Source organism: Salvia miltiorrhiza, chromosome 3, assembly GCF_028751815.1.
Source record: "Salvia miltiorrhiza cultivar Shanhuang (shh) chromosome 3, IMPLAD_Smil_shh, whole genome shotgun sequence".
NCBI lineage: Eukaryota > Viridiplantae > Streptophyta > Magnoliopsida > Lamiales > Lamiaceae > Salvia > Salvia miltiorrhiza.
The window spans coordinates 11,192,166-11,216,604 of record NC_080389.1 but is presented as its reverse complement, the minus strand read 5'-3'; the positions used below and the strand labels follow the sequence as shown (position 1 = coordinate 11,216,604).

Below are 24,439 nucleotides of genomic sequence, written 5' to 3'. Positions count from 1 at the left end.
TACCAGAAACCCAATAATTTTCATTACTCGAAAAATATGATTTTATATAGAAAAACACAGGCGCTCACTCTGAGTTTCCAGTGTCAAAATGGCTGCCTACAAAAATTACAAAAGCAATTACACAAAGAAACCAACTACTATTTGGGAACACAAGTATACCGCATCTGCTGCTAATGGGTGTGTATATGAGTGTGAGGTCTCTCAAGAAATAGGACATCGGGGGCATCGGCTTTCTCCCGCCGGGCAGTCTCCGCCCCTCAAGATTTAAGATATCATCAATAGACAGCCAAGCCGTATCAACAATCAAAAGGATAAATCAGCCGCTAACGTCATCTTCACCGTCTTCACTATCATCACTGCCAGTTAAAACAATTGTATAGTAAATAATCTTTAGTGCGCACCCTAATTTTTCCAAGGAATAGGTTTAACGTGAAGGGTTCGGATGAAACAAGCTGGGACGTTTTAAGGGAGTAAGAGTTTCGTTTTTATTGCACATGAGGTAATTGAGCGCTTTATAGAAGCGAGAGAAAAAAATTCCTCACCTGTGTTCAGGAAGCTTTGCTAATCTTCTAGCATCCAAGCCTGTAATATATTTTTGTGCAGCTTGAACATATTCCGGCCCTGTACGAAAAAAGGTGGAAGAACAGGAGTTGGAGACGATATAAAGCAGGTGATTATCTATCGTAAATCATGAGTGGATATTCAGAAAGGAGTAGTAGAAAGACGTACCCTTCGACAGTAGGAAGCAGTGCAGTGCACATCTTTCTGCAGCTAGCCTAACGGGTGTAGACCCGTCCTTTAAACATTCACCGAGTGCAGGTCCGAATAAGGAAACGTGAAGTATAATCCCCTGTGGATTAGCCTGCAAAAAAATTTCGTGTAGGGATTAGATTACTATTAAAACATTTTATTGATGAAGGATGTAACACTGCAAATTCTTGCGATAATCATAAAAATATTGTACCTTGGCGACTTTCTTCAAAGAACTCAAGGCCCTTCTTCTCACTTCACTCGAGTCGTCTTGGATTGCCAATACCAAATAGCTCAATGATGCCAAATGTGCGGAACTGTTCGAAGGATCGTTCTGGCTCTGATATAGTAGAAGTCTTCCGAAAGCTCGAACTGATGATTCACGAACGGGGAACTACAGAGAAACCAAAGTTTTAGAACCACAATAGCTGACTAATGAAACGTCACTAAGATTTCCCAAAATAATAACATTGCTGAATCACTACATCCTTCAGCATCTACAATGCATCTGAATAGACTTTTCAACCATTCACATGCCATATTTAGCACGATACAAGTGCCATCTTAAACCACTTCACGGAAACTTCTAACATCCACAAGTTGGGCACGGATTTGTCATTTTCTCCAATGATATATTTATGATGAAAAACATTGACATTTAGAAAAGTAATCGTTGGTTCACCTAGTGCCAGAACTGAAGAGTAAATACAGTGACGAAAAAGCTATACCTTATCATCCTTCAACGAACTTTTCAGACAATCAAGTATGCCTGTAAACAATGGCGAAGCACAAACTATGGCCGCATTATGTCTAAGCATCGATGATATGGCAAGAGTGGATCCATGTCTTGTAGTCCATGTTGAAGATGAGGAGGAATCTGCTACTTCCATAAGTGTTTCAGAAACTTGAGCACCTTCCAAGTACTGTAACAAATGACAATCACCCATTAACACCAAGAACTCCGTATTCATTGGCTAGAAATGTAACGATAATAGTCTCTCTGTAAAACTAGCAACTGTATTTAAGATCCATGACGTAATAGGAAACTCCTTTTAAGAACACATCTTTCTCCTATATACATGCACAAAACAGGCCCTATTTTAGATCACCAAAAATATATGAGCAATCAACATGCAATCATGCAACTCACAATCTCATGAATGAATCTGAACTGGGGAAGGAAATTTAGTTATCAAATATTGATGGGAGGTGGTTGTAATTGTAGACTTGGTAGAGTATTTATCATGTGAAAGAAAGTAGGCCCAAAGCTCACCATACAAGATATTTACAAGAAAAAAACAAAAAAACAAAACTTAAGTAAAAATGACATTCCAAAGATGATAGCTTTTAACCTGCAATAAAAATCCCAAAATACTAGCTGAGGAGCTTCGTATTTGATCATCTTCACTATATATCATATCCTTTAGCTGAGCGTGGAGACGCGTTATAACAGCACTACTTAAACTTTTTCCAGCATTCTTAATAACACCATCCAAAGCTTTTAATATTGCCTCCTTGACTGCAAGATCTGATGCCTGGTAGCAATAAAGAGCTGGGTTATTTTCTAGCGCTTCAAGACCAATGTGAAGGAAATAATCAAAATATGATTATACCTGAAGACCAGACAAAAGATCACCAACTAATGGATCAATCCTTGTGCTGAGAGCACTAAGCTTTCCAAGGGCAATTGCAGCACTTGAACGAACAGTCCTGCATAAAAATTCTCCATAAGCACAAAGTAGGAGCTGAGGAAACAAACGCGGTAGCTAATATTTGAATTTAGCAATTCTGATGTGCTGACCTTGTATTGTCTTGTAGGCATTTAACAAACGTAGTTTGAAGTTGGGGAAGGAAAGGCTTTAGAGCAATTCCACCTTTTTGTATGATGATGCTCAAAGTTGATAAAATAGCACTTTTCACTTGCCAAGGAAACCGGTCTCCTATAATGCGAATCAGTGGGCTAGAAATAACAGGTACAATCATATCAGGCATCCACTTTATTAAAAACTCAAAGGTATTTTTGAATAGGCGGAAAGGAAATAACAATGACAAGAATCACACAACATACCCTGTAATAGGAATAACAAATTCGCGCAGGGCTTTTTCACTTGTGACTTCTATCAATTCGCCAAGACCCAATGCTGATTGTTCTCTTAATTCAGCTGATCCACTTATGAGACCCTGAAAAGCATAAAAAGTACACCAAGGAATTAAAGACTACTAATATTAATTATTCACTGAATAAGGATAAAACCACTGAAATTGCCTGATGCCTGATGGACGTCGATAACTTTCTAAACCCCTAACTTATAAATGCTGTAGATTTAAATTCAAATTGCTTAATTGTCTTAGTCAGCCACCTTATATAACCTAAGAATATACTCAGTTCCTCAGAAACATTTTAGGCAATTGTCATATAAAGAATTACACACACATTAACATTAATTATTGTTTTCTACACACAACACACATGTGTATACACCACACCAACATTAATTATTCTTTCCTACCCACAAACACAATACATATGTATATAGACTATAGACCACCACCTCAAGTGAAGATCACAAAGACGTAGAATTCCACTTCCAGAAGATTCAAGGCAGATAGTACCTGGAGAAAGATGGGTAACACAGGTTGAAGTGCCTTAGGGAGACAGAATCCAGGTATCAGAACTGGTCCTCCCTGTAAGTGTGGAATAAAGGTTACAACTTAAATAAACAATCTACAAAAGATCAAATATAATAATAAAATTCCCTGTATCGCGATTCTAAGATGTCTTCTACCTGTTGCAATCTGAAAAGGGGAAACATTAAACATACCTTCTTTTTCCTGCGTTCTTTGTCCCTAGCTGTAGAGACTGCATCACGAACCAGCTTCATATACGAAGGAAGAACCTCTTTAGGCACTGAGCCTACAACCCTCAACAATGCTTCCCAGGCAGCCTGTAGAAAAAAATCATAACAGTAGTTGAAATGCGATAGTCATTCACAATGTGATTGAGCAGATTTTCATTTGAGAATTACCGCAACTGTAGCTGAATCTGGGTCACTAAGCAAAACTATCAAGGTAGATATCATGTTTGGTGCTTCATCGACCAGATACAGTTTGCTATTTTGGAAGAAATATCCAATCAGATATGAAGAACTTCTTCTTATTGAGCCCTGGAACATTAGATCATTTTATTAGGATCTGTGTCTCTAAAAATGACATTACTTGCAATTCTGGACACTGAGTTGAGTTCAACGATATCACTGGTCAAATAAACAAAAATCATGCCTGATTATCTGCAGTGCCTTTCAGAAGCTCTGATATCAAAGACTCGATGCCCTCCTCATCTATAACCAAGACAACTGTTTCCGCCGCCTTTTTTGCCAACTTTTGGACATCCTATGATTTCACAGAAAAAAGCAAAATGTGAAGACAGAAATATCAACAACCATAACTTAACTACATAAATCTACAAAATCACAAGATCAGGTTGAAAAGGCTATTGCAGAGGAAAAGAATGCAACAGGCTGTACACCAGAAAGTAATAGATCTCTTTTAATTTCAAGATAATTAATTAAATATATACTTCCATAACATAATACATGCAAGTCATTGATGAATTTTACTTTATATATCAATTTTATTAAGATACAAGTCGTGACCTGAGAATTTCAGTCTTGTTTACAATATTTGGACCTTGTTATACAGTGTGGGCTTGTCTAGTGGGGGATGGCTGAAATGCATACCTCATCACTATCACTCATTGCAGCGAGTAAAGCAGGCAGTATTGTACCAAGATGGAAATCAAGACCGGGTCCCGCGACCTCCGCCAGAGCTCCCAAAGCATGGGCATTGAAAGCACTGTAGGCAAACCGAACTATGTAAGCAAAGAATATAAAGTTATTATATAGAAAGTACAAAGCAATATGAAACTTTTGCACGTACGATAGTGGAAGGTGAACAAGCTTTGGTAGAATATGAGGCAGCACAGCAGTGGTCCTGACACTATAATCAACAAAGAGCATTTAGTACAACAGGCATAAAAGTAAAAATAAGTAACCACATAAAATACCTTAAGATTTGTTTTAGGCCATCAAGAGCAGTATCTGAAGTTTGTTCGTCTTCCAGAGCATAAAGAAGTGTAGGAACTATTTCATCAATAGCCTGCAAACCAGCACTCTACACACCACAAGACAGCTTTCATATCACGAGTTTATTCATTAAACCGGTGATTTTTTTTCCGTAAGTAATTTGAAAGGCATACCTTATACAGGGTACTGAATGCTGTTCCTGCAGACTCCCGAACCTCATGCGTGCTGCAAAGCAACACACAAAAGAAGGTTATCAATACTATGCACTACAATCTGCAATAAAATACCCACCAGATGAGATTAATGCTAAGTACCTGTCACAAAGAGCAGTCCGGATTGTTGGGATGAGATCATCCATGAAAGTCAGCAACTGACTCTTACCAGCGCTGGCCATCACTTCACTTAGACCAATGCATACACCCTGCACCTCATCCAGGGTAAATACTTTCAACAAATAAATGAGAAAAAAGGAAAGAAGGGAACGAAAACAAGTTCAATACAGAATTACAGATACATTCAGAACTTAAAATCTCCCAGCAACAAGATGTCAGTTTATAAGTAACAGCAAAAATATTTTTATTCCAATACCCCAGTTGATACCCCTGATAATGCATAAACAACAATAGCGCAACACATGCATTGATACCCTTGAACTATTTACTTGAAATGAAGAAACACAAAATATGATTGAAGGGGTACAGAAGGGAAGAAAGTCGCACTTGTCTTCTGCTAGGATTAGGGTCACTGAGACCTTCAGATAGAATAGGAATAATTAGGGGAAGCACTCTTTCACCAAGCTTCCTGACAAGCTCGCCCAAGGACCGTGCAGCAACCTAATGATTATAAGCAGAGCAATTTCAATAATATTTATACCGCATGTCTTTGATAATCTCAAAAATGAGGATCTGGTAAGGAACCTGTCGCCTCTCTGAAGATGATGAAGCCAAAGAAGTGATTAGTGTGTTCATTAGAACTGGCATTATCTCCTTGAGAGTTTTTGGAGTATTTGCAACTATGGTTTTCCAGACATGCAGTGCAGCCTGAGTAGAACATAAAGTTACAATGTCAAAATTCTGAAAGAAGAAAACTTGGAGAGTGAATCTGGCAGCACAAGTCAAAATAAATTCAATCACCGTACCTGGCGTACAACTAAGCTGACATCCGTACGAACCATATACAATGCAGCAAGAACTTCATTTCGTTTATCTCTTCCAAGTACTTCAATAATAGCCCGTCCATGAGCTTCAGTACTAGAACCTTCATCATCACTACCGCCTTCCAGAAGGGCTTTCCCAGAGGTGCCGGCAACCTAAACAAGATAATACGAAAACCTGAACTTGCATTCTAAGAGAGAAAGAAGATGGATAGGGATATGAAAACAAACCTTAAACAAAAGATCACCCAATAATTCCACAGAACTCTGTCGAATACGCCAACTATCATTGAATATGCCATCCTCTACTGCAGGAAGGAGCAGAGGCAGAGACCTGACACAATGAAATTCTTTGTTAAACAACAATTGATTCAACAAAGAAAGAGCTAGACTGGAGAGCGTGAATGCATATGGCTAAGAAGAATAATCAACGTTTGAACAACTATGTATGGAAGAATAATAATTTCACAGTTAATGCAGATTTAAATAAGCATCCAACATTAAGGAAAAGGAAATGATGCTGAAAATATCATACGTAGTTGCATAATGTTCAACCAGGACATGCCCAGCACTGAGAGCTGCTTCTCGTACTGACTCATTCTCATCAGCAAGACCTGGGGGATGCAAACACATTATATTACTGAATATGACGAGGCAAGCAGCACGTCAAGAACAATTACATAGACACTCATCTAAAGGGTCATACCATCAAGAATAGCAGGCAGAACCTGTTGCAAGTACTTCTGAAACTGAACACCTAAAGATCTTGGCAGATACTGCAGGAAGCATAAAGCAATTTCATCAAAATATCATACCTTAAATGCATGGAAAACGATTGCAAAAATAAATTAGCACGGCCATGGTATATTCAATATCTAACCTTGAACAGTGTTAGGTAACCATCTCGAACTGAAGCTTTTGGATGAGAACAATTCCGGATAATGTCAGGAAGTAAGTCCTCAAAATACTTTGTCCCAAGTGCTGCCAATACCTATAGAAGAATGAAATAGCATAGTGCATAATTATTCTCATTTAGAAAAAAGAGAAAGGACAAGAATAATCCATTGGCCAGAAAGCAGAGAAAGAAACAATAAAACAGAATTCCAGGGGTAGAAACTCCAGACAAAAATTGAGCATCAATGTTAACGTTTCATTCACTTAATTTGAGAGTTCTATCAAAGAGTTCACTTCAATGACTCACACTACTAACCACAACTGTAATACTTCCAAAGCTCAGTATGTAAAACTGGACAGTCAACAGTGTATTGAGAATCTTCTCAAGCAGTTTTACACAGAATGCCTTGTTGCGCCCACAACAACTTAAATCTTCATTCCAACATATTCTATCTCATTTAGTTGAATATCATGTAAAATGTTAAGTAGGGAGTATATGAACACATTGCTATCAAGCAACTTTGAACAAGACATTTTTTACACTAATGCTCTACTGTAGCGAAGAAAGATGATAGAGCAATTTAGACAATGTTCTAACCTCACTCAGCCCTTGAGCTGCTCCTGACCGTTCAACATTGCTACCATCAGACTTCAGGGTATCTAATAACCAGGGAACAAGGTCCGGGAAGTTATCTTCTCCCATTCCTCTTATGAGAGAACCAAGGGCTCTGGCAGCAACTGCTCTAACTTCAGGGATTGGATCAACCAGAACCTGTTTCATATCAAATTAGTAAATTCTCACAAGAAAAAATAATCCATGGCATCGGAAACTTTTTAACACCGTGGATTACCTTTTTCACTTCAGGTAGAAGCAAGCCTATGTAAGGAATCATATCCTTTGGCTCTGTAACTAAAGAACACATGTTTCCAGCTATTTGAGCAGCTTTCTTTTTTGTCTCTGCACCCCTCTCCCTAAGCCCTCTATGGACAATGGGCACCAACAGTGCAAGAGAAGGAGCATCTATAGTATTAATGAAGGTAGTCTGCAAAATCAGAAACCATTAGTATCTGAAAAACCCAGAAGTCATTGAAATTTAATGTAATGATGCAAATCCAATACATCCAACCATCAAAAATGTATACAGATGATGTATTTACCTGCAGAAGGATATCAAGAGAATACTTGGTATAATCATTAGGATCTGTGAGGCCCATCAAAAGAGTGGGGACAAGAGCTGCTATTTCCGGATTTTTAATCACTTCTCCAACCTAATTGAAACAGCTCATCAAAATATGTATCAATGCAGCAATGGAGGCTTCAATAATAGTTATTTTACCTGCCGGAGAGCAGTTTGTCCAGCTGACTGGACTTTGGGGTGAGTATCTGTGAGAACCTGCAGAACAATTAAGAAAACTGCTCAAATACAAAAGCTCATACACTTGCCCCTGAGAATTTTGGGTTCATAAGGAATCAGCCAAAGGCAAAAGTGAACTTTCGCATTCTGCACATACCTCAGTCAACTTTGGCACAATCTTGGGCAGACATTGAGACAGTTGCTGTGGAGCACAGAAAGCCATAGCACCTAGTAGCTGTACACTGCTTTGCTTTGTTCTCCAGGCTTTATCTTCAAGGCCCTAACTCAAGAAATTATAGTCAGCATTCATTGGCCACACAAAATGTATTTAATTCATATTTTACTTCACAAATTGATTACTGTAGAGCACTGATTAGGGAGGAAAAATAGCATGTCAAACAATATGCCAAGTTGGACCACTAAAAATCAATAGGCACAAAGAAACTATGAAATTAATTATGTGAACTACTACAAAAAGCAAAAGAAAAAACAGGCCTAATAAAATCTCAACCTAATAAAAAGGCTGCTTTTGATGCTCGGGAAAAATAAGATATACCAGAACTTGAACTAAATTTTCTGTCAATTACAAGAAATGCCAATCTTTTGGCAATAGCTAAGGAAACAAAGAATTACAAGAGTAAATTTTTTAGCAATATGCTTAAACTGGTTTAGATCCAGCTTGGGGCATCATTTCATCAACAGAATGCATTTAGGAATTGAGGGAGCAGAGCAGACAAAAGAAAACAGGTAGGAAAAGAAATGAGAACCTTGGATTTATAGTTCACATAACAAGTGTTTTCCCCTCTGCGTGTATGCTTTAGAATATTAAATAAATAAAGCATGGAAAACATTTTACACATTAAATACATTGAGAAATTAATAACACTTAAAAAACAAACAATTTAACACGAGATCAATGTTATCGATGGCGGATGGCGGTCCATGGCGGTCCGGCCTGAAAACCGCCATAAGGATATGGCGGGTGCCATGGCGGGTTATGGCGGACGCATGGCGGATTAATAAAATAATAATATATATACTTATATATATGCAAATTATGAAATTAAAACATGCAAAATCCAAGAAAAATCATAGAAAACTTGATATCCTAAGTTTAAACATGACATATTCCTAAGTTCAAAGTTTAAACATAACAAAATGCAATAATAAGTTCAAGTCTTCAACTTCAAGCATAAGACATAAGAAATAGATAGATAGATAATAATGCTAGTCCTAATCTGAGGTCGCCGGAGATCGCCGGAGCTCGCCGGAGCAGTGGGTCGCCGGTGCGTCGCCGGAGCAGTGGTCGCCGGTCTGAGAATCAGAGGAGGCGCCACTGAGCAGTTTCAAGTTTGAAGTTTGAACATTGGAGGCTACTACAATGTTGAAACCCTAATTTTTAAACCTAATATAACTAAGTCAAAGGGTCAAAGGGTCGGGTCAACGGGTCGACCCGCCTGTAAAGCGGGTATGGGCCAAATTTCCGCCATATCCCGCCATGGCCGCCATGGTGCCATGGATATGGCGGCCGCCATAACCCGCCATGGCAAAACTGCCATGCCATAACATTTTTATGGCGTCCTAGCCCAAAACCGCCACCGCCATCCGCCATGGCGCCGCCATGGCGGAAATTTGACAACACTGCACGAGATACAATCAATTTAAGGTAGGAATATCCTAGAACCAGAACCTAACACATAATGATAAATTTTCATTACTTCTCTTGGTCAGTCCACTTTTATAAAAACCAGGATTCAGCAGGGAAAAGTTCAGATACTTGTAGCAGATCTTAATTCCAGATGATCAAGTAGCTAATGGAAGTGTACTTCAGAAGAAAGAACACCACATTTTTCCGACAAGGTAAAAGATTAGATTTACTCCCACCTTAACCACATTTCATCACACTTGGCTGTCATGAATTTGGCACTCTACTGGACATTTATATCAACCAAGCCTCTTAAATCAATCAAAATCAAGTTCAAGGGAAATGTTATCTGGAAGTGAGGACCTTTAAAAGGGATGGTAGAACGAGTTTGACTCCTTGAGCACTAAGTCTAGACATCATTGCACGGGCTGCACCCTCAGCAGCATCTCGCACGGCAACAACCGGATCAGAGAACGACACCAGGAGTAGGGGTAACATTTGAATCACATACCTGAATGGGGGGAGGGGAAATGGTGTGGGGAATTATCCATAAATTGCTCTCATGATTCATGGTAAAACAAAAATTTTACAAGACAATATCTATATACTTACGGCTCAAATATTCTCCCAAGCTTATCACAGAAACATTCAAAAGCGAGTAAGGCTCCCTCTCTGCTTTTAGCAGAATTTCTGCAATTAAAAATATATATCATAAAGCCAGTTGATTGTTTACAGATACAATCACTTAAAAATTGCCAATCATGATATAGTGCTAAATTGTTTAAAGAAATGGAGATTTTTTGGTGGGAGGTTCCCATATATACTTTAAGCCATCCAGTTAGTTTAACTGGTTTCTTTCTCAAAATGAAACGAAAATTAAATTAATTCTTTAGCTGGAGCTTTTCAAGTTTTCATTTTGTTAATTGAGTCAAATATCAGCTCATTATCCTGCAACACTATAGTAGAACAATAAAACTTGATACTGCAATAACAAATCTACCAAATGTTTGATGTACAAAACACCTGAAACAACTTCATAAAAACAGACCTGTCAGAAAGGCCATCGCGTAAGGCTGTCATAACATTGTACTTCTTCAGACATGATATTCTAAATCCTTTAACCACCCCAGCAAGTCCAAATGCTGCTCCACGGCGCTCACCATATTTGTCACTCTTCATCAGCTTTACAAGCAGTCTGGAAATAAGAGCCCCTGCTTCTTCCTGAAGCCATAACGTACCATAAATGTAAAATTACTTGAAAAAAGGGCAAGGAGAAAATAAAAGGCCACAGACGCAACCAAAAATTGCATTAGACCAATCTAAAAGCAGGGCGTGGGGGGGGGGAAGTAGACAACAGGCATCAAGATAGAATAGAAAAATCATTAGTTCAGGTGGGTTTTCCCTTTATATTTGTTTTTCTTCTGTATACACAAAATATAGTTTAAATAGAATGAGAGACAGTTACAAACAAATGAACCAGAAGTGTTAATTAATATAATACGTGTAAAACCTTCCTGGACAATTATGTCATTAAATTAGCCCGAAATCCCACTTTCAAGGAAGGAAAAGATTGTAAGAATATGAATTAAAAAGTCAAAACTATATTGCTAATATAACTAAACTCATAGATCAACTTTACATACTAGTACTAGAATATAATTAGCCAACTATAATGAACTGGGTTATCAATATCCACTCAAATGAACAATATTTAATTTTTCAAGTCAGATGCATAGGTTGGGAGTATTTGCCAACATGTCTGCCTTCTATAACAGAAATACCCACAAAATAAACCAAGATACCAGAAGGATTACCGGAAATAGAAGGGGTGACTGCTCATGATAGGCATATACAAACACAACAAGTTCAACCATTCCTCATCTGGTTTCTCATAATACCTGCTTTGATTGCATTAAAGGTGCAAGGCAGGAGGAGACTGCTCGTTGCACAGACTCAGAAGGAGTGTTTAAGACATCCAACAACTTCTCCACAACAGCATGAACTTTCGGGTCATCCTGCAATAAATAGGAATTTTCAGGCTAGGCATCTACTTCGCTATATTAAGCTTTTGTAGGGAATGGTTAAGACCTTCGACAAGTGTTTCGCCAGTGCTCCTGTGAATATAACCACACCTTCACGTACCAAATCATATTTCTCCTCATCTGGTGCCTGCAGAAAAATTCCATATACACAAAAGCAGGCATTTAATTTTATTCCATCCAGTTGATCAGAGCCAACAGCAGTTGTTGAGAACGTGCTATTCTAAAATCAAACAGGATAATAGCATCCAGAGATAATTTTACAAGCAAGAATGGACAAGCATGTGAAGAAAACTAGTACATAAAGAGAAAACAACTAACTCGGGAGAGACCTTTTTGTTCAGGAAATTCTCAAAGATGGGAAACAACAAGGAAACGTTATCTCTTCCATGTTTGTCAATAATCAAAATTCCAGCATCAACCATTCTTCCACGAACATCAGCATTGGGATCAGCCTGCATGCTCAATTTCAGTCAGATATAAAGAGCTGATATCAGCAAGGCAATACAAGTGGTGAAATATGAGTACCAAAGCTCGCGATATCAGAAAAGTCATCACAACGGGAAGATCTTTGGTTCGGAGGACATCCGCCACACCATGTAAAGCTAGGGCAATCCCTTGTCTGCCAAGCCAACCAGAGTCAATGTTCTCCCCACCAAATCCAGCATCGCGGAGGTATAAGGAAAACAAGGTTGATAGAGATTCCTGAATAATTAACAATAAAAAAAGTCAAAACGAATTGAGTACTTAGTGCAGGTTACAGAAACTGGATTGCTGTATCACCTGTATCGTATCAGGCTTTTCATCCAAAGCTGCAGCAAGGGCCTCTGCTGCAGCAACTCTAACATTGTAGTTAACATGTGAAAGCGCACCAAAAAGTCCAGAGTAATCGGTACCAAAGTCATTACGGTAACAATCCCACACATCCTCTGCAACTTCCGCGACTGACTAAACATCATAAATCATACACAAGTTTCAAGTAAGGTTCTTTTAGCTTTTAGGGAGAAAAATCGAGGAACAAGACTCTAATTCATTTGGCCTTGTGATTGGCAATGTCATCAAGTATTTAAGCAAATTACTCAGTCTGAATATAAAGTTTCAAAATAGTTCGTTAAATCAGGGAACAAAAATCTCCATTTGGCCTTACTACCTTCTCTGAGTCATGCAAAGCAAGCCATATGCTGGTCGCAACCTCGACATTTTGAGGAATCGAACAATTGGAGACAGCCGGAATGCACTTTACAGCGTTCAAGCAAGCCATTCTTACATGAATATCTTTGGCATAAACACCGGACAAAGCCTGTACGAAGAACAAGTGAAATAAAGTGAGCCAGTCATATTTGTGAGATAGATTACCAGAAACAATAACGGAGCCATACAGGTGCTACTTCATCAGGCTGTAGACCAAGGCACAATTCATTCAATGCTGGGCCAATAGATGATTGGTAAGCCGGGACAACACCTAGAACATGGTAGAGAACCTGAAAAGCATAACATGAGTAACATTAGAACCCATAAATTTATGGTATAGTAATAGGCTGTTTAGTATGAAGGTCGTAACTGATAGCATTCTAATCCTTGGTAGTGGTAAAATAGGATCCATGTGCAAGAAAAGTATCTGGAGAACGTCATCGTGAAGACCTGTCTTCTTCGGAGATAGAAGTATCCTCTCAATTACCTGCAGAATAATCCATAACAATTCCGGCGTAAGTTTATGCATTGAAAAAAAGAGGAAGAATAGGAACAGGGTAGAATAATTTACCGGGAAAATAAATGTAAATGAGTCAACTGGAAGAGGCCCAGATTTGCATGAGATGGTTAAGCCACTAACTAAACGTTCAAAAAGACCTAGTGATGGAGTTCCATCTTGCTCTCCGTCGCGAATAGATGGAAATAAGTCCCACAAGATACTAGTTTCTTCAGTGGCAGTCAGTCGTAAAGCAGTTGCAATTTCAAGAGACCAATTGCAAAGGGGATCAATAGTACATTTTGAAAGTTTCACTAATGTCTCAAAGGCAGCATCACCTACAATTGGTGACCGAAGGAAAGGACTGACGAACTTGACCTGAAAAATGATGAGAGAAATATTATATCATTAAAATCAACCCAGATTCAGAGTCCATGTTATCTAATAAAGAAACTATGATACTAGATATTTATAAAAAGAAAGTAGAGTATGCATTAGCTGGATTTTAATACGTCTACTATGAGACAAATGACTTCATCTCGTTAGAAAAAAGAACAGGTAAAAAAAAAAAAAAAGGATTTTATGCTGCAAGCATGTGCACCTCAGTCTAGTGCTTGTCAAAGTATTTTAAGTACAAGAAAACTCATAACAAGATCCTTCTAAACCAAACAGAATGTCCTTGCTTCATAACACATTTGTTGAGAAATTCTTGAAACATAATTCTTCACAGAGAAACACCACAACCAGCACTATCTTCATATGCATCTTATTCTTCTTTTAAATCAAACTACAGAAGCAAAAACACAAACTAAAAACTTCTAAGAACAACATTTTTATAGGTTATTACCAGCTAGTATATTTATAGCTAATAGCCTAACAGTGTAAAAATCAAGAGAAATACTGATAAAAGGTTGTTAATAATGGAAGAAGAACTAACCGAAGAAGGAAGCTGACTATGAGTGAATATAGGATTAGCAATGGCCATTTCTCCCAAAGCTTTGAGCATCAAAGAAATGTTCTGTTGAATTAACATGACCTTTTCACGAATGCGACCCTCTTCCTTAAGCTGCAATTCACGGGCTTCTTCTTTAGAGGTTTTTATCTTCTCTAGAAACAAAATTAGAAAAAATAATAGGTAAGTATTACTAAATAAAAAGGTGATTGGGATCTGAAATGAGTTTGACAAATATAGCTTGCCAGATTTTTTCATTGATTTCGGAGCATCTTTTTTCCCAGCAACAGCAACCTCTTTATTGGAGACATCTCGTCTTATAGATTGATTCGAAGTAACAGACGAGTGATTAGAGTTAACTTGATCCTGAAAACATGCATGCCTCAGTTAAGAACAATAAGAGCATCTCCATACTTCCAAATGAAAAGTCGCAATATCACTTACCAGGTCATCATCCTTATCATAAACTCGGAACCGTCCTTTTGCTTGCTTCACATTCTTGGAGGCAACAGACTCCGCAATATAAACTCCTTGCTCAGTAGAAAGCACTCCCTCAGGAGTATGGAAGATCTGAAACAGAACAGGACTAATCAGTTTATGCATTAACAAGCACAAATAACATCCAGAAATAGCATCAGGAAAAAATGATGAAAATGTACAAAAATTTGTACTCAATCTAAGGGTAAAAAAAAAAACCTGAATATCAACTTCTGAGAGTGCGTCATGAGCAACACGATCTGGGAGATCAATAAAGTGCTACAAAAAATGATTCATGTAATAAGAGCCACAGAAACCATACAACTATCTTCATCTAAAACATAGCAGAAAGAACAGAGAAAAGGATGTAGCCAACCTTTGCAAATTGTGTATAAGTATCTCCTGGTATAATAGACATCAGTGTTGACAAGGAGTTTAAAGCTGCTTCTTGCTCCATGTGATTAGAATTCAACAATCCATTTGAACCTAATAATCCCTTCATGGACAAGACAAATTTAAAAAATAAAAAATAAAAAACATCCAAGTTGAAAAAATATGAATTAAACATCATATATGTGCGACGTGCCTTCACTTATCAAAAGCAAAAGGTCCACAAGTGGGTCTCAGTTCCAGGAAATGCTTGAAGTGTTTTCAACTAGTTGATCTTAACTTGAAAACTAGGAAGTTTTTAAATCTGATAGAATCACAAAGGTAGACAATTCTGCCAATATGGACAAGGCTAAACCGATAATACATGAACAAAATAAAAGTAAATAGATAATGTAGTCTGAGAAATCAACAGAACCCAACTACAAAAGGATATCAGACAGGAATATTTAGTGCATACAGAACTCAGAAAGTGAGTAGTAATCAACATTTCTGAAAGGAAAAGCAATTACCTTGCATAACTTAACAACATCAGCAGTAATAAGACCAATCAGATCAATTCCCAATTTCTGCAGACACTTCTGCACCCTCTGAAGAAGGAAGAATGAATATTAGCACAATATAACAGAAACAAATGATGCACACATCATCAATGGAGAAGACTATCAACCCTGTTAACTCACAGATTCAACACATTCTAATTGTGGAATTGGAAACCAGAGAAGCCTATTTCTAGTTGAAACATAAAAATTTAAAATTTAATACCACCCATCCTGGAAGGACGTCGCTTTTTAATGGACACCAAAAGCTCCATTCAAGTTGATATAAAAAGAGCAAAGTATTCCAATTTATGCAGAAGAAAATTGCAAACGAAAGCAACATAACAGGACCAACTAAAGTGAATTAAGAAGAGAAAGATACCCTCCAAACTGCATTTTTTTTCCCTGTGCCAATGATGCATGGGTGATGTAAGCAAAGCAATAACTGCACACAAGCATCTGGACCTCTAGCTGAAACCACAGGTGCTATTACAACTAATGCCTTCACTAAAACTTCAACTGATGGAAGGAAAGGAACTTGAGAGTCTGTCACATTTTCTGCATCACTGAATAAAGAAAACGACTTACTCTAAGGGGGGAAAGCAACTCAGACACCAAGGAGATGAACAGGATTAGAGCAATATGTAAACCAAGAAAGGAGCAACTTGAAAGGGTAAGTCCAAGCAAATAGATTCACAATTGTCATATTGGAAGCCACCATAAGATATCAAAAATGCACCAAGATGCGTACTGTTTTAATGATAGAACTAGCAAAATGATAGCAGATATTGAGGACAGAATCAAAAACCACCAATGACAGCAACAAAAAAATATATCTCTCAGTGTCTCAACCTTCCTTAACTAGTGGGCTAGCACCTATCATCCTAAGGCTTTTTGTACTTGCATCCGGGAAATGAAAATTTTGAGCAGGTCATTGTTTTTGTCAAGACACCACCAACACATTCGAGAAGGAAAGCTTGTATCTGTTTTGACTTTCACGGTTTCACCTATCTAAATTTCTGAAAGGTTCATCTAGTAATTCAAATAAAAACCACACAAGGAACTAAAATGAAGCAAAAGGAGTGTATGACTATTGAATTACCTCATCTTAAGAATAATAGTCTTTTCTCCAACAACAGAGAGATAATTCAAAAATTCGAGCAAAATAGCTGCAGCTAATAGATGAGATGCACCAAGAATCTTCCTGGAAGTGCCATATGCTGCTTTCCTTATCTCCCAATTCGGGTGGCACAGCAAAAATAAGATAAGCTGATGCATAAGATTAAACAATTAATAACAGAAAATTATAGCAACATAAGAAAAGGAGTATCTTAATATTAATCACCTGTAGGAATGCCTTGGTAGAAAAAGTTTCCAATAGCCTGCAGCATAAGAGACAGGTCAATTTAAACAATTGGACATCAAATTTCGTAAGATCATACATCAAATATTTTCCATAGCTTCTAATTTAAAATGCCAAGAACTTTAACTAGGCAAGTGTATCTTAGTCACAACATTGAGAACTTAATGCTAAATAACAAAAAGCACAAGCGCACATTTCTGTTTTCTGATTGAAAAGATTTACCAATGGATGTACAATTGAATTTCTGGAGAAAATACACAAGAAAGAGCTTGATAATCGGCAATTCAGAAGAGACTAATATTCCTCATTTAATAATGTGCTTCAATTCTATCACATGTCAAATGAAGCATACCTTTGAGAGTAATCAACAAGTAGAACCTCAACAAGGTCAATGCACGCCATTAAGTCCTCAACTGACAATTTTGATGCCTGCAAAACTAAAATAATATTAGCTGAGTGGATATAGGAAAAGGTCCAAAAAGGAATGTTAAGGCTTTCCTTCTTTATAGCTGCAAAAAAGATTTTAGCTTTGACATTTTTCAACTCCCCTACAAAATGCAGAAACATGCATTCATCTAATTACTGAAAGCATGCTGAGTATTCTTGACCAATTCTTTTCACAATAAGCATATAAACATATTGCATACGGGTTATTATTCCAAATATAGCCATAGCTCATAGACAGATATAGTTGTCTAATTAAGTTAGAAATAAATTGCTTATTTTATCTTCAGAAAACTACAGGAGACTGAAAACTGACCAAGGAAGTTGGAATAATTGTAGGCTCATTCTGCACTATCAACTGCCAGATTTTCTCCTTTGATATAGTCTCATCTACAGGAAATGAAAGGTCCGAGAAACATGTGATATTGACAATGAATCACTCTCCTCAACAAAGTATGCAGCCAAAAAGCATGTGCAATGAAGCAGAACACAAAACAAAAGCTGGAAAAGTAAGCACCTGCTTTTACATCAACAGCAGCAATTTTCACCACGCAGAAAAGTGCAAAAATACCATCCAATCTCTGTGCCGCTTTAGTAAATCCAGTTTTGACTAGTTGAAGAAGAGGCAACAATAGGGATGACATCTAGAGTAACCAACACAAGGTATGAGCAAAATGAGGAATAATATTTGAAACAGACTGTGAACCACATATAAACTCACCCGCATAACCGCATCAGCATTTCTGCATACTAACCGCAGACAGCGAAGGTAACCCCTTCTCAGTGTTTCCTTCTCTTTGAGTCCAGAAACAAAGAAGGTAACTAAATCCGGAGAAATAGCATCTCCTGATTTTACTGCCCAGGATGCCAAGCAAGACAAAATTGCAAGCTTTACTTCTTCATTTCCTGCAAATCAACAAATTCAATAAGAAGAGAGACAACAGAACATATACTTTCCGAGTGCATGACACCATTTCTGCAATGAAGGTCTACAGAAAAGAGGTCCAATTAAACAAAAATTGTCCAAGCTATTTTAAGAATGAATGTGTACAGATGCATGCATCGATAGAGGTTAAGCAGAGACCAACCATCATCCTTGTAACAGGACAACAGATATCCGCACACTGTTGGAAACAAGCTGCTAAAATATTTTCCTTCAGGAGCATCTGAAACTTCTCTTAGTGCATTAACCATGCCAACTCTCTGGTATGGAAATGTAAGCCGACCTTCCGAACCTGTTTATATCACATATATGAGATTATCAACCAGTGTCAGGAAATTGCTTAATTGCAAGTAGAAGTTATTACTAATTAATATCAGCTCTACTAATAACTATTCAAGGATCAGACAAATTAAAACACTAACCTCCCATTATCGCTTTGATAGCAGTAAACATAGCTTCTATAGCATCAGGACTGCTAGATTTCTGGCTCAAGCACCTAACTATGCTCAAAGCAACAAGTCGTCTTCCTTCATCTGCATGCCTAGCCTGTGTTAATACTACTGGGAGAATTTCAAAGACATATTTACTCAAGTCAAGGTTGACAGATTGCAGAAGAACTCCAACTGATTCGAGAACAAGTTCTGGATTTCGTTTCAACATCTTGAGAGAAGATGGGAGTATAGTGTTCTTAAAATCTTCATGCGACATATGAGTAAATAACGGAAGAAAAGCTTCACTGAGGCCCTTTGTGGGCTTTTCCCTTGCATTCAGAACTGACTTAACATATAAGTCAAGAAACAAGTCCTGTAAAACCAACAAAAAGGAATAAGCTCACAAACCCGAAATCTTGAGAATCAGTACACTATGATTATTACCACAATGCATGTTATATACCAATGGTGTATAAAGAATTACCTTCAGTTTATCAAATGAGGAAGGATAAGAATTAGCATAATCAAGCATCAAATATAATAACTCCGGACTATCTTTGTATGGGATCCTTCCATCTTTCAATTCCTCCATGTATGCTTTATATATGTTTGGTGACTGAAGATTAAGTTAAAAGAAACAAAATTTAGATAAGAAGTTGAATAGAGTGAAATAAACAAACTTCAGAAAATGAAATTGGACAAACCAAGGGAATTAAGTAAAATAAACTCCATTAGTAAGTTGCATAAAATCACAAAAGGAAAATGAATAGGAGACCTTTGTAAACAAATGAAAGCAGGTTTTCCTGCAAGCCCTTCTCACACCAAATGGTCCTTGCATGACCATATGAAGTACCAATGCCTGTGCTTGGGCTACCCTAGACAACCCATTCTTTGATAAGGTAGCAAACTGACTATGAATTAAGAGTATACAAGACCACTTTAGAAGCCTGTAACCTCCTGTCAGTGACTGGAACTTTGAATGCCTTTCCATGGCCTGTACAAGGGTTGCTGCAAAACTTTTCATGAATAAGTCTTTAGTTAAGGCTTTAATAATAACTTCATCCACAGCTTTCCTTGATCCATGGTCATCGTAGATGGATAATGTTTGGAAAACTAAATCAACCAATACCGACACAAACTCAGCAGTCACCTGCAAAGAGTCTGAAGAAACATATGTCAGAAAGTTGAACAATAATGTCTACAAATGCTAAATGCCAAAGAGAATACCTATTTGCAAGATTGCAAGAAAAAGAAACGCACAAAATGCTCCAACAAAATGGTACTTTTGGGATCTATGCAAGAATGAAATTTCATCAACGAGATACTATTTATTTCCATGAAGAGCTAATGGCAGATCATGTCCTACGAAAACCAATACAAAAGGTAATTAAATCTAATTACATTTCCAGAATACACTATGAATTCTTTCCTACACTTACTTCACTCTGTCCAGGGGTGATACCTAAAAGTACTAAGATGACAAATCTGAATGTAAAGCATTGCACTCCACTCCACTGTTGATCATGGTTACCAAGCTCTATGACGTATCACTAAACAAACTTAAAAGACGAAAATAGCACCATTGTCTATGAGAAGGACAGCATTACAACATTATAATGGCAGAATCTCTTTAGCGTTCCTTCTATTTAGTACAGATTCACGCTTATTTTAATATACTATTTAAAATCCTGAATAATATACGTCATGGAGAAAACTAGAGAAATCGGAACTACATATTTGCTTGACTGGTTATGGAATTGACACAGCAACTTAACTTTTACTACTTTCAAGTTTTCCTTCCAGAAAATGATTAAACCTAGTCTTGAATTTTTGTTCGCTGACAACTGTGAAGTAATCTAGGACAACCAAAAGATATCTAAACATTTCAGTTCAACCATTTGACTAACTTGGTCAATATAATTGACAGCAATAACTGATACTCCCTCCATCCACAAAAAATAGTCCTAGAAGGAGACAGCACAGGTTTTAAAATAGTTGAGTGTATTGTGAGTAGAGAATGGGCCCCACTCAAAAAATAGTGTTAATAATAATAATTAATTGTATTGTGAGTGGAGAAAGGGACCCACCATGTGATAGAAAGTTTCCAAAAATGGAAAGGGGCTATTTTTTGCGGACGTCCCAAAATGACAAAAAGAGACTTTTTTTTGTGGACGGAGGGAATAGATCGCAAAAGTTCAGAAATAATCTAAAGATTCTAAACCATATTTAATGCCGGCCATCAATAATTTGACATTTTCCATATTTAGGATAGAATAAGTTTCAAAACAAATCACACATGAATCATGGGTGCCTTTCAGTTCAAAGTAAGCATAAGAAAAGGTTGGCTTTGTGAAGCTGTATGTTAAACAATATATAGTTACTTCTAAGGATAATTATATAAACCTCTAACAAGAATTGTCTAACCAAAGAGATGTCATTTTTTCGTTCATTATATAATTCTATTTTATGACTGCCTACAAGAATAAGGAATACATTCAGATCTGATAACATTCTAAGCACGCCTAAATCTTCCAATAATCCATCATTCTGTCCAAGATGTCGTTTTCAATATCAACTTTGTCATCTACATCTAAAACAGACAGTTTTTCCTTAATGCACAGCACTTGTAAGCTGACAACTGCATCTTCTTTGATATTGACTGTGCTCAAAATCAGTAATTCAAGTTGGAAATGAATGAGAAAAAACAGTGATTAAAATTGATACAAGATAAGTGGTTTGGGTGTTTATTATCCCATCAATCCAGTTAGCTATCCTAGCTAGTATGCAAAACCTAGGGGGGCAGTACCAACAGCTACAAAATTATTGATAATGATCAACTGAAAAAGTTGACGATTCGAGTAGAAACACGTTGATGTCCGTTGTCATATAACTAACTCAAATAACAGAATTACATGTTTGCAACACTGGGAAATGAAAAACTACACCGCCAGCTAATTCATCATACACGAACTAATACTCATTCGATCAACTAGCATAAGAAACTAATCCCGCCCACTTTAATGAGAAGTTCAGAGTTCTCCACTGAAGCAACTGGGCGCTAAAACGCTTGCATGTAGCAAAGGTCAATAATGCTTAGAGGCAGCTATCACACATTTAATTTCCCTCAAAAATATCGCACACGGCGCGCATCCATCAATAAGATTCAGACTAAGTGCGCAGATGCATTTCTTTTGCGTTATGGTACCTAAATTGTCGAGAATGGCCGGAATCCGGTGGCGGAAGATCTGAACGCGGCGGCTGGTGGACGGCGTGGAGACCGTGGCAGCGATCGCCGTGAGCGAGTCGATGGGATTGGACGCCATTGGAGCGGATTGGGATGAGCTGCCGTGGGTTCAAACTTAGGGTTTTAGGACTTAGAATCTGAGTGGACAAAATTCAGTCTTTGGAGTAAGCACACTCTATTTATACCAACTGTAAATAAAATTGACGTTTTCACTCTACAGCTTTATTTTAATTTTTTTTTTTTTTTGAGAGGAGCTTTATTTTAATTTTAGTAAGGGTTAATTGCCCTAAAATACACCACCTTTCCTTGAATTCTACAATTGCACATCACCTTTAAAATTTGCCCCTAAATACACCACATTTCCTTGAATTCTACAATTGTACATCACCTTTTATGATCGTATGTGCTACCATTTTATTAACGTTATGAATGTTATGATCGTATGTGGTACCATTTTATTAACGTGGACAATAATTGCATGTTCTCACACTAAGTATACTATGTATGCTTATCCCATATTTAATATTTAAGGTAAATGACATTGGAGGCGCGTGGAGAGTCGAATGGGCCTCTTTAAAAAAAAAAATTCAAACTCATTATATTATTCATATCATCATATGGTACTTTTGATTATTGTAACTCTTAATTCCAAATTATATCGAATTTGTGTGAAATTTATTAAAATAAAAGTTTCATTTTATTTTCTTAATGTCATGACTTATTTATTTTTTTAATTCAAGTTCTTTCTAAAAATTTATTAGAGAATTTATTTCTTTACGAAAATACTTATTTATATATATAGAGAGAGAGAAAGGTTAAACAGATAATGCTAAATATTTAGAGAATAGAGAATTCGTGAAACAAAAACGAACAGATGTATAAATTTGATGAACAAATCAATGTACCGTATGAACAGTAATTTGCCCTAGGTTCGAATCATGCTGGTGGCGAGTTTTTATCTTTTTTTACCAAATACGTCTGTTCGTTACTTATATTGATCTGTTCGTAAAATGTATACATTTGTTCAAAATGAAATATATAATAATTCTCTGTTTAACTTGACCATATATATATATGATTTTAAACTTTATAAAGAATTTTATTTTATTATATTTTCGCTGCTAAAAAGATATTTAAATTTATAAATTAACACTTTAATTTATTTCTTGAGGAGTTTTTAGTCATGTGCAAAAACAGAAAAAATATAAAGGTGTGTATTTTGGGGCGGATTTAAAGGTGATGTGCAATTGTAGAATTCAAGAAAATGTGGTGTATTTAAGGGCGGATTTTAAAGGTGATGTGCAATTGTAGAATTCAAGGAAAAGTGGTGTATTTAGGGGCAATTAACCCTTTTAGTAATCTATCTATCTACATGTATATATATAAATAGTAAATTGTGTTTTTTCGCCAAAATTACCTTATTATTTTTAGAAATAATTTTTTTGTATTTTATTTGTTTATTCATTCATCTATTCCGAATCATATAATATAATATAATCTATATAATAACGACTACATATTGTTGTAATTAGTAGTGACTTTTATTTTTAATTATTTTTCATATATAATTTCTAAAAATGATATGTATAAATGGTATATCGTCATACATGTATATTGATAATTTTGAATCAACAATTAACAATGAATGTTACAATGATTTAACTCATGACAACAAATTAATAGTGTGGTAGAATAGGTAAATAAGTTAATATATTGAGGATAATCTATTGTGGGGTAGTGTTCATAAATAAAACATAACTATTTTTACAAGATGGATGAGGGACTATTATGTATTCCATGGTTTGTACTAGACCTAATTTGACACACTCTATTAGTGTCACTTGGCTTATGGCAAATCCAGAAAGGACTCATTGAGAATTTACAATATAGATGAATATATATAAAAGCAACTGAAGATGTGGGAATTTTGCTTAAACAAACGTCTAATGAAGGTAAGGAACTAAGGATGTTCTATTTGGTTTTGTAGATTCTAATTATGCAGCTAGCATTGACATTAGAAAGTCTCAAATTGGATACGTGTTTATTTTATATAG

The 24,439-nt window shown here is 36.7% G+C and overlaps 1 protein-coding gene across 1 annotated transcript; it reads right to left on the bottom strand.

The window, feature by feature from the left end:
* Positions 1-22,551, bottom strand: LOC131017489 (protein ILITYHIA-like). Its single transcript, XM_057946237.1, has 60 exons — positions 22,347-22,551; positions 19,917-20,302; positions 19,626-19,757; positions 19,133-19,514; positions 18,856-19,002; positions 18,489-18,673; positions 18,285-18,411; positions 18,084-18,157; positions 17,676-17,752; positions 17,306-17,342; positions 17,063-17,229; positions 16,343-16,526; positions 15,934-16,011; positions 15,411-15,530; positions 15,254-15,313; positions 15,002-15,127; positions 14,803-14,923; positions 14,543-14,712; positions 13,681-13,983; positions 13,480-13,596; positions 13,298-13,399; positions 13,069-13,218; positions 12,702-12,866; positions 12,447-12,623; positions 12,251-12,373; positions 11,968-12,048; positions 11,778-11,894; positions 10,928-11,100; positions 10,492-10,569; positions 10,243-10,390; positions 8,392-8,514; positions 8,217-8,273; positions 8,038-8,148; positions 7,731-7,922; positions 7,478-7,651; positions 6,866-6,976; positions 6,692-6,761; positions 6,521-6,599; positions 6,217-6,319; positions 5,971-6,141; positions 5,750-5,872; positions 5,552-5,665; positions 5,147-5,253; positions 5,006-5,057; positions 4,814-4,920; positions 4,687-4,746; positions 4,488-4,602; positions 4,030-4,140; positions 3,777-3,914; positions 3,573-3,695; positions 3,364-3,435; positions 2,819-2,931; positions 2,552-2,710; positions 2,364-2,460; positions 2,103-2,285; positions 1,479-1,673; positions 965-1,144; positions 730-862; positions 543-621; positions 1-356 (listed from the first exon to the last, which is right to left on the bottom strand). Exons 1-60 carry the CDS (start codon positions 22,462-22,464, stop codon positions 317-319), a joined length of 7,917 nt encoding a protein of 2,638 aa, XP_057802220.1. The 5' UTR covers positions 22,465-22,551; the 3' UTR covers positions 1-316.
* Positions 22,552-24,439: the final 1,888 nt, after the last annotated feature.